This window comes from Papaver somniferum, chromosome 6 (genome assembly GCF_003573695.1).
Source record: "Papaver somniferum cultivar HN1 chromosome 6, ASM357369v1, whole genome shotgun sequence".
Lineage (NCBI taxonomy): Eukaryota > Viridiplantae > Streptophyta > Magnoliopsida > Ranunculales > Papaveraceae > Papaver > Papaver somniferum.
In genome coordinates, this window is record NC_039363.1 from 47694628 (window position 1) to 47708250 (window position 13623).

Here is a 13623-nt window from a genome sequence, read left to right on the forward strand (position 1 = left end):
TGTGTATATTATTCTTGCAACATAAATAAGTCTCTGAATCCATGATTGAAGGGGGAAGAACGCTCGTCTGAACAAAAAATTCTCACCACAGAAGAATTCTCATCGTTTGAGCAATCACTCTCAACATAGAAAAAAATTCAATTAATCATAACTTATCTTGTTTCTTCACGCAGAATACACAACACAACCACAATCCTTGATCATCATTGATCTCACACACTTCTCAGCTTTCCTCCTACAGATCAACTCATCCTCTCTGGTGGCCGAATTGACTATGGAACGACCATTGTCTTGGTTTAGGACAGAGTCCTACAGATTGATCTCTCGAACTCAAAGCACTCCCGTGCAGTGCATCTGTTTGCAAAAGATTAAAGCAATTTTCTCGGTCGAGGAGTCTCCTCTGCACGGTCGTCTCTTCACTTTCCCGTAAAACCAGCAAATTATTTTCTCCCATCAACAGTCTTGTATACTTTTATGAGAATATAAACAATTGAACAACTCTATGAGTAACACAATTAGATTCATTTGATTATCATTTGATCTATAAGTGTTAGATGAATGTGGTTAATACAAAAGTTTTCATATGGATAACTTCAGTTAACTGTTATTGAGCCAACTTAATATACATGTTTAGGTACGGTTACCCATGTCTAAATGAAGGTATATTTCATTTATGTGTAACAAGCTAAGACCATCTAACAGTGAAGAGATATTGCTTTCGTTTTAAGCAAACTTAGCTTGAATCTTAAATCAGGATTTCATCTAACGGTGAATATTGATTCCTTTGTTTCTTAGCTATCAAACCCTGATTTGAGGACTATATAAGGGAGAACTCTAGCAACTGGAAAACCTAATCCCCACACCTTATATGTGATACTAGTTGTGTACTATAGTCGATTCTCCTTTAACCTAGTTTTTTCCTAAAACTGTTATAGGTTAACGACTTGAAGACTTCTTTGGGATTCTGAAGCCAGATCCAACTATTTTATTTGTAGTTGCGTGTTCTGATCTTAGTTGTTCTATCGTATTGAGTACTATCTTATCTAAAATTTTCTCGAGATTTATCTCCGATAGGTAAGATATAAAAAGTAATCACAAAGCTCTTTGTCTCATTCTTTGTGATTCCACAATAACTTCTTCTACTACCATATAGTTAAGTTAATGTGAAGTGATTGATATTTTTAGGATGTTCTTCGGGAATATAAGATCGGTTATCAATTGGTTCCTGTTCACCTTCAAAACATCATATGTACTTTCGTGGGAGACAGATTTATCTATCAAAATAGACTTTTCTGTGGGCGACAGATTTGTTTATAAGTCTTCGACTTTGGGTCGTAGAAACTCTTAGTTTAGAGTGATATCAGCTAAGGGAACCAAGTGCGTAGAGTCATGCTGGGATTCAGAGGCGTAAGTAACGTGACTGTACCTTAATCGGTGTGAGACAGATTTGTGAGGTGATTGATATTCTCAGGCTATTCTTTGAGAATATAATACCGGATTATCAATTGGTTCCAGTTCACCTTGATTTATCATAAGACGGAACAAAACTTCATAGGTACTTCTGTAGGAGACAGATTTATCTATCATAATAGAATTTTCTGTGGGAGACAGACTTGTTTATAAGTCTTCGACTTTGGGTCGTAGAAACTCTTAGTTTCAGGTGAGATCAGCTAGGGGAATCAAGTGCGTAGAGTCATGCTGGGATTCAAAGATGTAAGGAACGCGACTGTACCTTAATCCGTGTGAGACTTGGTTAGGGATCAACTGCATTCCAATCCGAAGTTAACTTGTAGTAGGCTAGTGTCTGTAGCGGCTTAACACAGTGTGGTATTCAAATCTGGACTAGGTCCCGGGCTTTTTCTGTATTTGCGGTTTCCTCGTTAACAAAACTTCTGGTGTCTGTGTTATTTCTTTTCCGCATTATATTTGTTTATATAATTGAAATATCACGGGCTGTGTTTATTTCAATCAATTGGTAAATCCGACCTTTGGTTGTTGATTGAAATTGATTGATGCTTGAGCATTGGTCTTTGGTACCACTCAAGTTATATCTCATATCAATCAGGCTCACAGATTTCTATTTATTCGATTGCAGATTGTATTGAAATAACTCTTGGATGTTTTTCCTTGATTGAGTCTGATGTCATGTACCTGCACAAGAGAGAAGAGTGGCCCTTATCATATTCAGGGTGGTAGTTGGTCTTTAATAATAGTTGTGTTAGTGGTTAATTAAAGATGATTATTAGTAAATGATTGTTGTAATTGATGGTTGGGATGTAACCATTTGTGAGGCGTCGAAACGTTAGATCTAGTTGAGGGAAATGGGGGAAAGCCTAGTTATAAAGAGTGAGAGTCTGTAATGAAAAGGCAATGAATTCATAATCAAAAATATCGTTTTAACGATTAGGCTGTGTTCGTATGAACCAGTAGACTTGGTTCTTCGGAATTGAGAGAATTTATCAGTGTTTTTGATCCAGATCTTGATATGTACATCTAGGTACATAACATTGGTATCAGATTCACGATCCTGCTACCTGATTCATGATGGGAGGAGGTGATCCAACACTATAGAAGGTTGCTGCTCAGCAACAACTTCAGGGTGAACGATTATCAGTGTTAGAAGATCATATAAAAGATATTAACATCAAATTGAGTTCGATCCAGGAAACTCTGAATCAAATACTGCTTCGTCTTCCAATACCGGCTGTTTCATATTCAAATTCACCACCAGATCCAGGTTCTATACATGAAAGGTTCCAATCAAGTTTTAATTCTTACTAACTCAAATAGAGATTTCACAATTCCTCAACCTGAGAAAACAACATCAATTCCTACTGGTGTTGATGAAGATTCTCTCGATTTGGAATTGATCCCTCCATTTTTCTTCATCGAGAACGAAGATGTGGATTCGCTTCATGGTGTGAGGTTACAATTTGACGAAATTGCAAAAATAGAGATCCATGGCTTCTCCGAGTTATCTCCAGTCACAACTGAAAGATTAAAAGGTTTTGAGCTGCAGTTTTGCGTCAAAATTTTTGAGGAGCGTTGCACAAATCCTGCGTACTTGAAGAAGCTGTTCTTTCTTCACAACAAGTTACTTCGTATGGATTGTTTTGGTCTCCATGTTGATTATACACGCTCCATATTCGATCGAGGTAAGTGTGCTGTACTCTCATCACTTACTTCTTCAATTGCTTCTTAGCATGGAGTTTGACTCAGAATCGCGGTTTCAAAATTCGTTTCCTCAATTCTGTGTTACTGATTTTGCAACTCTTCCTGCGACGAAGATGTTTGTTCACAGGCCTGAGAGGGATAGATTTTTGTTACTACTCTTGTTTGCTAGGGTCATTACTATTGAGATTAGCTGTGAAGACCTTGCAAGCTCAAAGGTTATAATCGTCCTTGATAACAAATTGAACTGTAAGGATTTTGTTCCTATTCTTTTGTTACTAACCTTGCAGAGGGTAGATTACACTCGTTCATTATTTGATAGAGGCAAAGAGGTCGATTTCAGTTTACAGACTTCTCGTTTTACTAAATGTTCTAAAATTATGTCTGAAATTGATGTGTACTTGGAATTATTGAATGGATACTCTTAATTTACTAGTGGATGGGAATTCAGTTTCGGTTTAACTACCTCTTGTTTGTTTGTTCTAGATGTTTGTTCAATTGTAAGGGATGCAAACAATGGGAATTTTGTTTCTCTGCTGTTTTTTAGACATGGGTTTCGATTATATTCATTCTCTATGAATTATATCTTATTAGTGTTCACAACTGGTGATCTTGGTGATGTTTATTTGTGGTGTTTTCAACTGCTTGAGATGTAGATAGTCGTACATTTTATTTTGCAGCAGATGTATGGTGGGTGTCATGGGATTTCAATTCATTCTCTCGGATCATTGGTAGTCATTCAAATTTATTTAGAGAGTTTTGACCGTATGTTTGAGTTTATTACGTTTTATAGCTTAACCTTACTTCTCCATGGGTTCTTATATCTACAACCATGTAGTCTCTTTCGTACTTTGCTGTGGATTCATACGGATCAAGGTGACTGGATTGTCCAGATTGCTAGTGCTTGGTTTACCGACATTGCTAGAACTTGTGAAATTGTTGGACAGGTATCTACGCATATGATTCAAGTGGTCAGTTCAGCTGATGATTATTCTTATGCAATTTTTCTGTTTGTGCTGATTCCTAGCTTGGGGTATCAATCATACATTTCGACTGTACATTTGATTGTTTCTTTATCTGTTCATGCTGATGCAATTATTTTTGAGAGGGAACTGAATGTTACGGTGGCTACGAGATATGGATATTTGGGTAATTTGGCTAAGGGTTTAGTGCGGCAATCGCGTATTAGTGATATTCTCACGGAACTTAAATGTGGTGTGTTTAATGCTATAGCATTCCTACTTGCTGACTGGTTGGAGGTTAACACATGTGAACAAGAGTACATAAAGGTTCTGCCAAACCCTTCGGAAGTATACATGTTAGTGGATTCATTCAAGTGGACATTTATTTTGTGTTCAATCGGTTTCTGGACTGTTAGAAACACTACTTGGGTTGATATAGATTTTGCTTCAGATGTGTACCTTGCCGCCAGCTCTATTTTGCGACCCACTACATTACAGGGAATTCCAACTTCTCAGCACATTACCGCACCCTACGGGAGATTTTCGACAAATGAAAGCCTTGATTATGTACGTTTGCCTTCTACATCTTTTCCTTCTGGCACAATCGATTTCAGCAAGGTATACTTCTTCAAATACATAATTCTGATTGATTTAATACTGCTGAGTTTCTTCGCATCATATTTGATCGTGGTAAAGAAATTTCACCTGTAGCAAGAGGTTCTGTTTTTGATAGACATCTTTCCAAATTCTACTTTACTTCTTGTATGATTGTGAATAAGAGGTTGTTTTTCACGGATGCTTTTGCGAGCAAATCTGTTGTTGAGATGATTTTGCATTTTGGGTACCCTTTGATTTTGTTCCTTGGAGTATTGATGTGCTTGAGTTTATTATAACTGGAGAAAGGTGTGCTACTAGTCCGTTGGTTAATGAAATGCTGCAGCCAGATTATATTCTATGGTCTATTTTGATACTACAACTGTCAAGGAAAAATGGGGTTGGCAGTGCACCAGAACTGTATGATGGTTCTTCAACGCTCCCAGTTTCCAGCCAAGGGCTTTACTCCCTGTCAATTTCGAGTGGAATGGAGAAGCTACACCAGTCACTCTCACCCAAGGCCAATGCGGATATGAATAAGGGTGCTGGCAGTGGACATGTTCTCGCGGCTATTTTATCTCCTTCACTCGCTAATTTAAAAGCTACAGCCTCAGATGCCTACCATCATGTACCTGCACAAGAGAGGCGACGTCTTGGCAACTCAGTTTACATCCTTGAGGACAAGGATGTTCCCAAGGAGTAGGGAATGTCATGTACCTGCACAAGAGAGAAGAGTGGCCCTTATCATATTCAGGGTGGTAGTTAGTCTTTAATAATAATTGTTGTTAGTGGTTAATTAAAGATGATTATTAGTTAACGATTGTTTTAATTGATGGTCGGGATGTAACCATATGTGAGGCGTCGAAACGTTAGATCTAGTTGAGGGAAATGGGGGAAAGCCTAGTTTTAAAGAGTGGGAGTCTGTAATGGAAAAGGCAATGAATTCATAATCAGAAATATTGTTTTAACGATTAGGCTATGTTCGTATGAACCAGTAGGCTTGGTTCTTCGAAATTGAGAGAATTTATCAGTGTTTTTGATCCGGATGTTGTTATGTACATCTAGGTACATAACATCTGACTGTCTACTTGATTCTCTTGAAATTATATTGGAGTTAGTCCATACAAATTGTCCATAATGGTTATATGCAAAATACAGTGTCGCACTTGGAGATCCTTGCTTTTTTTCCGGGTAAGACATAGGCGTGTTAAAGTGGTGGAACCTGTGGAATGTTTTTGGACGCCTCTAAACAGAGATGAGCTCCAACTTTGCTGTGATGGTGCGGTTAGGGGGAATAGATGGGGTGCAGGTGTGGTTGTAAGGGATGCTGATTGTAATGTGTTAGGAGCTATGAGTATTGGACTTGGTGTAACTAACAATTACTTGGAGGAGCTAATAGGCATAATTGTAGGTATAAAATGGGATTCTAAATGGGGTGTAGTCAATATGCTTATTCTGTCTGATTCAATTAGAGCGATTAGTGGTTTGTCTTCATCCAATATGCCATGGTTTCTTATACAAAGGTGGAGGAAGATTTGTGAGAGTTATGGGTCCATTCAATTCCAACACACTTATAGATAAGCCAACTTTGTGGCGGATGTTATGGAGAAAAGAGGCTGCTTACTTGATACTGAAGAGGGAATGAATTATGATGAGAGACCTTATTTTTTAGGGGAAATTGAATACTCTAATGTTGCTTATTATCGTTTTTAAGTAGTTTGTAAGTTTTTTTTTTGGTATTTTGACCTCTTTTCTTGTAAACTATGTGTACATTTTTTCATCTATCAATACAATTTTGGACTTCCGGAAAAAAAAATATCTTATTCCTTTCTCTAGGTTGGGGGAAGAAAATGATAGACCTCAAATAATTCTTATAGGCCCCAAACTAGCCAAGATGATTTAAGTGTAAAAATTTCCAAACAATAAGTCATTGTTGGATTATGAAAAATGTCCAGGCCAGCAAGAACAACAACACGAAATGAAAGAGGTACGTAAAAATAAGAATAAGTCTGGTGGTGGTATGACTGCAAGAAGAAGTTTCACTTCTGTTAATTTAGATGTACATGTTTTGCAAAATACTCCTATAGTTGACGCCTTATTGGAGGGAGAGAAAATTAAAACAAGGAACAAATATGATGTTTTGGAAGCTGAATTGGGTTTACGTAATGATGAGGATAAAGTGGAAGAACCGGACAGTAAAGTGGAGAAACACTCTGAACAGTTGGTTGATGGTGAAGTTGATGCAATTTTCCTTTCCGCAGCTGGATACTTTAGGTCACAAAGCCAAACAGGGGAAGTCGCCTAGGCCTATTCGAAATAAGGTAAGTGCTAGAAGTTCATTTCAGTTAATGAAAGAGGAGCATGATATTTTTTGTACAATAAAGAGTGCTGATATTCAAGCAAAGTTTGTTAAGAATATAATTTTTAAAAAGGAGTACTTCAAGGAAATACAAGAGCAGTCATAAAGAATAAAAACTCCAAAGAAGAAAAATAATAATCCAATTTATGTTAATGCTAATGGCACTAAATTAATAAAGGAGGAGGTGGAGGCACTTGATCTAATTGAACTTAAGGATTTCCAGAAAAATTTCATTGAAGATGACTCTTTTATAAGGGAGTATACGCTAGAAATCAATGATTGTAAAAGAAGTGAAGAAAATTAGGCGTTTAGTCTTTTTTCTTTTTGTTATGTTTTCCGTCATGTATCTCTTGAGTCTATTTTTTAGCCTTTAAGGAAGTTATTTTTTTCTTTAACCCCTTTGATTTATGGGAGTGGGGTCCTTGAGCCCCCTCTTTGTAATTACGTTTTTTTGTTTAATAAACTACTGGACTTACCAACAAAAAAAAAAAAAAAATTTTTGGTAAGTGAGGAATATGAAAAAAAAAGTTTTTCTCTTTGATTACGAATGAAAGAGAATGGTGATTGCTCCACCTATACAGACTACAATACACACATTAGTGAAAACTACTCAATCAATAGTGAAGAAAGTAGTTTATCCCATTATTGATTATAAAACACACTAAATCTTATCGAGCCCCTTAGCTTCTTAATGAGCATTGTTTTCTCGATGAAGATATAAAAGAATATCTGAAATCCGGGTCAACAGTGGTTACCTTCCCCATTTTAAAGATGACAGAAGAGAAAAGAGTGCATGACCGGACCAAAAACACTGCCAAAAGGGTTTTGTTAACTTGTGTATCCATGAACAAGCTAACAATCGATCATTGTATTAGAAAAAACAAAAAGCAATTAAAAAATATGGGAGATGGTATTTTTTTTGCTCTTAAGTATGCAAAACCTCATTTTCTGTAAAAGCATATTTGAAAAATCCATGTTTATTTACGTACTCAAGTGCAAAAAAAAACCATTTCTCATATCTTTTAATTGTTTTCTGCATTTTTCAATGCAATGATTAGCTGTTACCTTGTGCATTAATGCACTTTTTTTTGTTGTTGGTAGTATGTAATGGATAAAGGTTGATTTACTGGTGCTAAAAATATGAAAACATAAATCAATCTAGATTACTATTTTTTAACAGTAGATTTTATAATTTGGGCTACGTATATATACCATCTTAAATCAAACTTGGGTTCCTCGGATATTTTCAGATTTATTTATTGCCAGAAACAAGATCTACTTTGAGTCCCAAGTCAATGGTACAATAGGATTTACAAGCCAGGTATCTTGAATCAACCAACCAAAACAAAAAACTACAAGTTTTGTGTAGCATTTCTTCGAACTGTTTGGACTGTTTGTTTTTTTTTAACAAAATTTTCGTATAATATAGGCTAATTAGAGATCACAAAATTGGTTAAAAAAACCAAAATCAACAATTCCTGGGTGAAAAAGACATTTAGATTTTGATACTGTTTAAATGGACAAAAATGTAAAAATAGCCAGGATGTAAACAATATCATCCTACCCATTTTCAAATACTTTTTCTTATTTTTAATTTACATCAGGATGCATCCAGTTTCATCCTCACTATTTTTTAAGTTTAATTCAGGATGAATCCAGTTTCATCCTTGTTATTTTTTTGGTATCCATTTCACCCATACTAATTTTTACTCGTCCATTAGAACCATGTTTTAAAAATATTTGGACAAATGACCCATTTTCCGATTAGAGGTCTACCTAGAATTTTTTTTTTCGTATAATATACCATGACTATTTGTTAAACCAAATTATACCGGTGACGAAGTTTCGATAACAAGAAGAATTTTTCTTACATTCAAAATAACCTCACCATAATTATTTTGCTATTAATACAATTCACAATAGCAAATCAAGGTTTATATGAAGGTTGTACACAGTCACTGTCTTTTGTAGGCAAATCATCATAATATAAAGCTTATTTTAGAGGAAATTTTGATTATCAAATCAATTTTGCCGCTAGAACAATTGGTTAATGGAGGAAAACTCAGTTCCGACGAATATCATTAAAATCTAATAAAACCATAACATTATTGAAGAAAAGTGTACACCTAAGCGAAAACAGAAGCCAATAACGTGCAGTGATGAATATTTTTCCTCCTTAATTTTAAGAAAAAATGAAAGTCAAACATGAAACACACACAATAACCATGACAGAAGCTATTATAATGCTTTCCTATACGACGGCACGGAACAAGGCACACCTTGGTTATTAAGCCAACTTCAGTCTTGTGGTTCTCCCATATCCAAACTTCAAAGACAATGTTTTTCTTCCCAAAAACATACATTTATTAAAAAACTAGAACTAGATTAGCATACCGAGAATCATGGAAAATAATTTGATTAATAAAATTTTGGATCGCCTGGTCCCAGATTTTTGTTGATTGATTTATCGTCTGATTTCTATTTTCACATAATTTGCAAGCCATCGCCTGGTTTCTTTTCATGTACCGCATAATTTGCGCGCCATCACCTGGTTTCTTTTCATGTATGTAGATATGTTGGATAGCTGTTGCTGTGCTTGATTTCCTTCCTTATAATTGTACTGGACAACATGTGCCCTATCTGTTGCATTTCGTGATGTTTGGTCGATTTTGTGGAGTGAACCGTTTTTTCGCACATTGGCTGTAGTTAACGATTTGCCTTCGGGTTGTGCAAGGTGTGGGCTGGCGGCGTAAAAACTATGTCTAACTTTTCGGGAGTTAAATCTCCTACCCGATCCCGTATTTGCTACTGGAAAAGATTTTTGGTCTTTGGCTGTAGTTAACGGATTTACCCATTTGAAGTCGGTGACACATAATGAGCATCGAATATCGAGTCTTTGACGTACCCCAAACTGCAAAGGACTCTATTGTCATTTTTCCGTATTCAAAGGGACACCTATTTCATTTTTCTCTCTATCTATCTAACAAAACCACGAATATCCTAAACCCTTCTTCGCTCCTCGAAAGACATTTCTCCCATCCTGAAACTAGGGTTTTACAGAAAAAACAATTTCAATGTCGGTGGCTCTATGTAGAGCTCTGATGATTAAAACAATCCCATCATCTGCAGCCTTATCTCGATCTTTGTTGACATCTTCTTCTATTCCTGTATCTCAAGTCCCACTATCTGTTCGATGTTTTTCTCATCTGACTCGTGTTCGTCCTCTTGTTGCATTTACTGAGTTCAGAAATCGGTTTCCATCAACAACACTCGGTGGTTTGAAATGTTTGTCTACTCGTGCTACATCATCTTCTTTGAATGATCCACAACCTAACTGGAATAATCGTCCACCAAAGGAAACTATTTTACTCGATGGTTGTGATTTTGAACACTGGCTTATCGTTATGGAGAAACCTGAAGGTGATCCTACTAGAGATGATATCATTGATAGCTACATCAATACTCTATCTAAAGTTATAGGAAGGTTTGTTTTCGATGCCCTTGTTTTTGCTTTTGTTGAATATTTTAACAAGTTTTGTGGTGAAATTGGCATTTTTATACTGTACTACATGCTTATATTTGGTATCTTTAAAATGGGTTTTGTTCATCTACTATACTAGTAGATAGATAAGAGTGATGTGGTATTGCTTTTGTACCTCAATTGGGATATTGCTGTGGAAGTGATTCTTCGATAATTTTATGTGTTAATATTTTATAGTGAAGATGAAGCAAGGATGAAAATATACTCAGTATCAACCAGACATTACTTTGCTTTTGGGGCCCTTGTTTCTGAGGAACTTTCTTACAAGATCAAGGGTATGTCCAGTAATGTTTATTCTTTAGTTTGTTTTAGATTTATTGCAAAATCCTACATTTGTATGTAATTGGTTTCATTCTACATGTGCAGAATTGCCTGGAGTGCGCTGGGTTCTTCCTGATTCTTACTTGAATGTGAGAGAGAAAGATTATGGAGGTGCATAGTTTTAACTCGTTTATGTTTTCTCTTGCTTGTTCGTAATATTTTTGAAAATGGAATTTCGCACATTTAAATATCTACACACTGATTCTTATCTGTAATATAAGCATCAATTCTTAGAAGTGAAATTTCTATTCTTGTTAATATGTCTGCACCTGCATATCCACATCAAAGTATAGGCATAAATGGATAGCTTCAAATTTAACAGCATATACCAGGTTGGGCTGAAAACATCTACCGTTCTCATATTTGCTGCACTTTCTTGGCAAGTGAGATTGTTTACTCTATTTGGATCAAAACATTAATTAATAATTACCAATTTTTAATATCAAAATGGTTGGATGTGATTTCTGAGTATTTTACGGACATTTCAAATGATCTGTAGCTAAGAAGGCATGGTGGTCACAACCTTAGATGCTAATTCTAGCATATCACTGCCCTTTTTGACTTCTGGTTTTGGTTTTTTCCTTTTTCTTTATCTAAGGGCTGTTTATACCTTTTAGTTTCTTTCTTATTTTGTAATTGTGTCTAGTTTCTCTATCCTGTCACTTATATCAAAATTTTAATAATTGCTTAAAATCTGCATATTGACTGGTTCTGTTTTGTAGACCTATTATTATCTGTTGTAATGAATAGCCTCCTGCTGCACTATCATGTTGATTAGTCATAATCATATGAGGGACTAAAGTTTGTTATTTCATTTTATGTCTATCTTTTAGCTGCGGTTAGTTGTCCTTCACTCTGTTTGATATTTACAAAGGTAGTATTGTTGGCAAATCCGTAGCCAAGAGTTCTGTGTTCATTTGTTGTTGTCATTTTGAATCTAGATATTTTTTAAAACAACTGCTGCTTCTCTCGTATGACCTAAAATACTTAACTCTCTTTGATGGATTATGGGGATATGGCGATACATTTAATTACAGCCACTGTTGCGATTCCATTTATGCTCAAATTTGCTGAAGTGGTAGTAGAAGCAGGTTTTTAGCTACGAAAACTACATATCTGGAAAGCTCCGAGTTAATGGTATCTAGAAATCTCTGAGTGAGTTGGTTGATAGCCAGTAAAAAGGGTTCATTGGCTTCTTTTTGTTCTCAGTATCTGTATTCGTTAGTTTGATCCAAATTCTTGACCGCTACAGAGGAAATGCTATCTGTTTTAAGTTAATAAGGGTGGGCTGGGCAAGTCCAGCATGAAAGACTATGTGGAGACCAGGATGTCTGTGTCATTTTATTTTGTTTCTGTTTTGTCAATCTGCTAAGCATTTCTATATCATGAATTACTCTTTCGTTTTTCTATACATACTCGATACTCAGGATGTGAAACTGATTTCAGCAACTAAAAATTCTAGTGTAGGCTTGATGGAACTTACTTTTATATATAGTTTGCTGAAATTTTGTTGTCCTCTGCAGGTGAACCTTTCATCGATGGAAAAGCTGTTCCTTATGATCCCAAATACCACGAGGAATGGGTGAGGAACAATGCACGAGCAAACGAGAGGTCCAGGCGCAATGATAGGCCACGTAACAACGACAGGTCCAGGAACTTTGAGAGGAGGAGAGAAAATATGCAAAGCCGCGATTTCCAGCCAACCCAACCAGGATCTCCTCCAGGAGGTATGCCACATAATCCCAACATGCAGAATCCAGGAGGTATACCACCTAATCGCAACATGCAAAACCCTGGTCAAAACATGGGAGGTATGCCACCAAATAGCAATATGCAAAACCCTGGTCAAAACATGGGAGGCATGCCACCAAATGGCAATATGCATCAAAACATGGGCGGTCCACCTGGTGTACATATGCAGCCAAATGTGGGAGGTATGCAACATAATGCATATGCACAGAACAATATGGGAGGTATGCCCCCAAATGCAAACATGAGAGGTGCACCATCACCTAATGCTGGACATTATAATAACAATATGCCGAACAACGGAGGAGGACAGTATAGAGATGCTCCACCTCAAGGTGGAGGTGCGCCCTACCAAGGGGGGCCACCTAGAGATTTCAACCCAAATGGCAACTATCAATAGGGCTTTGAACTGTAGATAATTGGTTAAGTACCAAGTTGGGGGTTTGGGGTTATAGATCTGTTGCTCTTGCAAAGAAACAGTTGTCGTTTCTCTGCCTGGATGTTACCCGTTTAGGCTTAATGTAGGCAGTATTAACAGTATGTGTTTGACCTTCAAATTTGGTGTTACTCCTACATTTCTACTCTTTTTTAAGATCGATTTATCAGTAGTTCCAATGTCATCTTGTTCTGTTGCTCTCTCTATGGTTGTTTGAACTTTTTTTTATGCCTACGCTTGATTGCTTGTTTTACAAACCTGGTCATCATAAGCAATGGTATTTCTGTGCTGCTATGGATTGAAATTTGCTTGGACTACATCATGTTTCCCTGCTAAAAATTGAAGGTTGTTCCTATTTGAGTGCTTTATAAACCATTTCCTGGTGTAGAATATGATAACCAGTTGTTGAGCTGAATTGCCATATTAGTTGAAGCCGTATGAGACTTATCTGAGGGAATCCTGTCACATACCATTATTGCTTGGAAAAAAC

The 13623-nt window shown here is 36.4% G+C and overlaps 2 protein-coding genes across 2 annotated transcripts; both read left to right on the forward strand.

Annotated features, from left to right (window-relative positions):
• The first annotated feature begins 2347 nt into the window (after positions 1–2347).
• Positions 2348–5741, forward strand: LOC113287484. Its single transcript, XM_026536255.1, has 2 exons — positions 2348–3155; positions 3288–5741. Exon 2 carries the CDS (start codon positions 3855–3857, stop codon positions 4842–4844), a length of 990 nt encoding a protein of 329 aa, XP_026392040.1. The 5' UTR covers positions 2348–3155; positions 3288–3854; the 3' UTR covers positions 4845–5741.
• A 4318-nt stretch (positions 5742–10059) lies between these two features.
• On the forward strand, positions 10060–13339 carry LOC113287483 (multiple organellar RNA editing factor 8, chloroplastic/mitochondrial-like). Its single transcript, XM_026536254.1, has 4 exons — positions 10060–10570; positions 10805–10902; positions 10994–11059; positions 12472–13339. Exons 1-4 carry the CDS (start codon positions 10161–10163, stop codon positions 13095–13097), a joined length of 1200 nt encoding a protein of 399 aa, XP_026392039.1. The 5' UTR covers positions 10060–10160; the 3' UTR covers positions 13098–13339.
• The last annotated feature ends 284 nt before the right edge of the window (positions 13340–13623 follow it).

Coding starts and splice junctions, on each gene's coding strand:
- LOC113287483 (XM_026536254.1), top strand. CDS start 10,161: ATGTCGGTGGCTCTATGTAGAGCTCTGATGATTAAAACAATCCCATCA. Junction 10,903..10,993: donor ACTTTCTTACAAGATCAAGG/GTATGTCCAGTA, acceptor CTACATGTGCAG/AATTGCCTGGAGTGCGCTGG. Junction 11,060..12,471: donor GAGAGAGAAAGATTATGGAG/GTGCATAGTTTT, acceptor TGTCCTCTGCAG/GTGAACCTTTCATCGATGGA.
- LOC113287484 (XM_026536255.1), top strand. CDS start 3,855: ATGTATGGTGGGTGTCATGGGATTTCAATTCATTCTCTCGGATCATTG.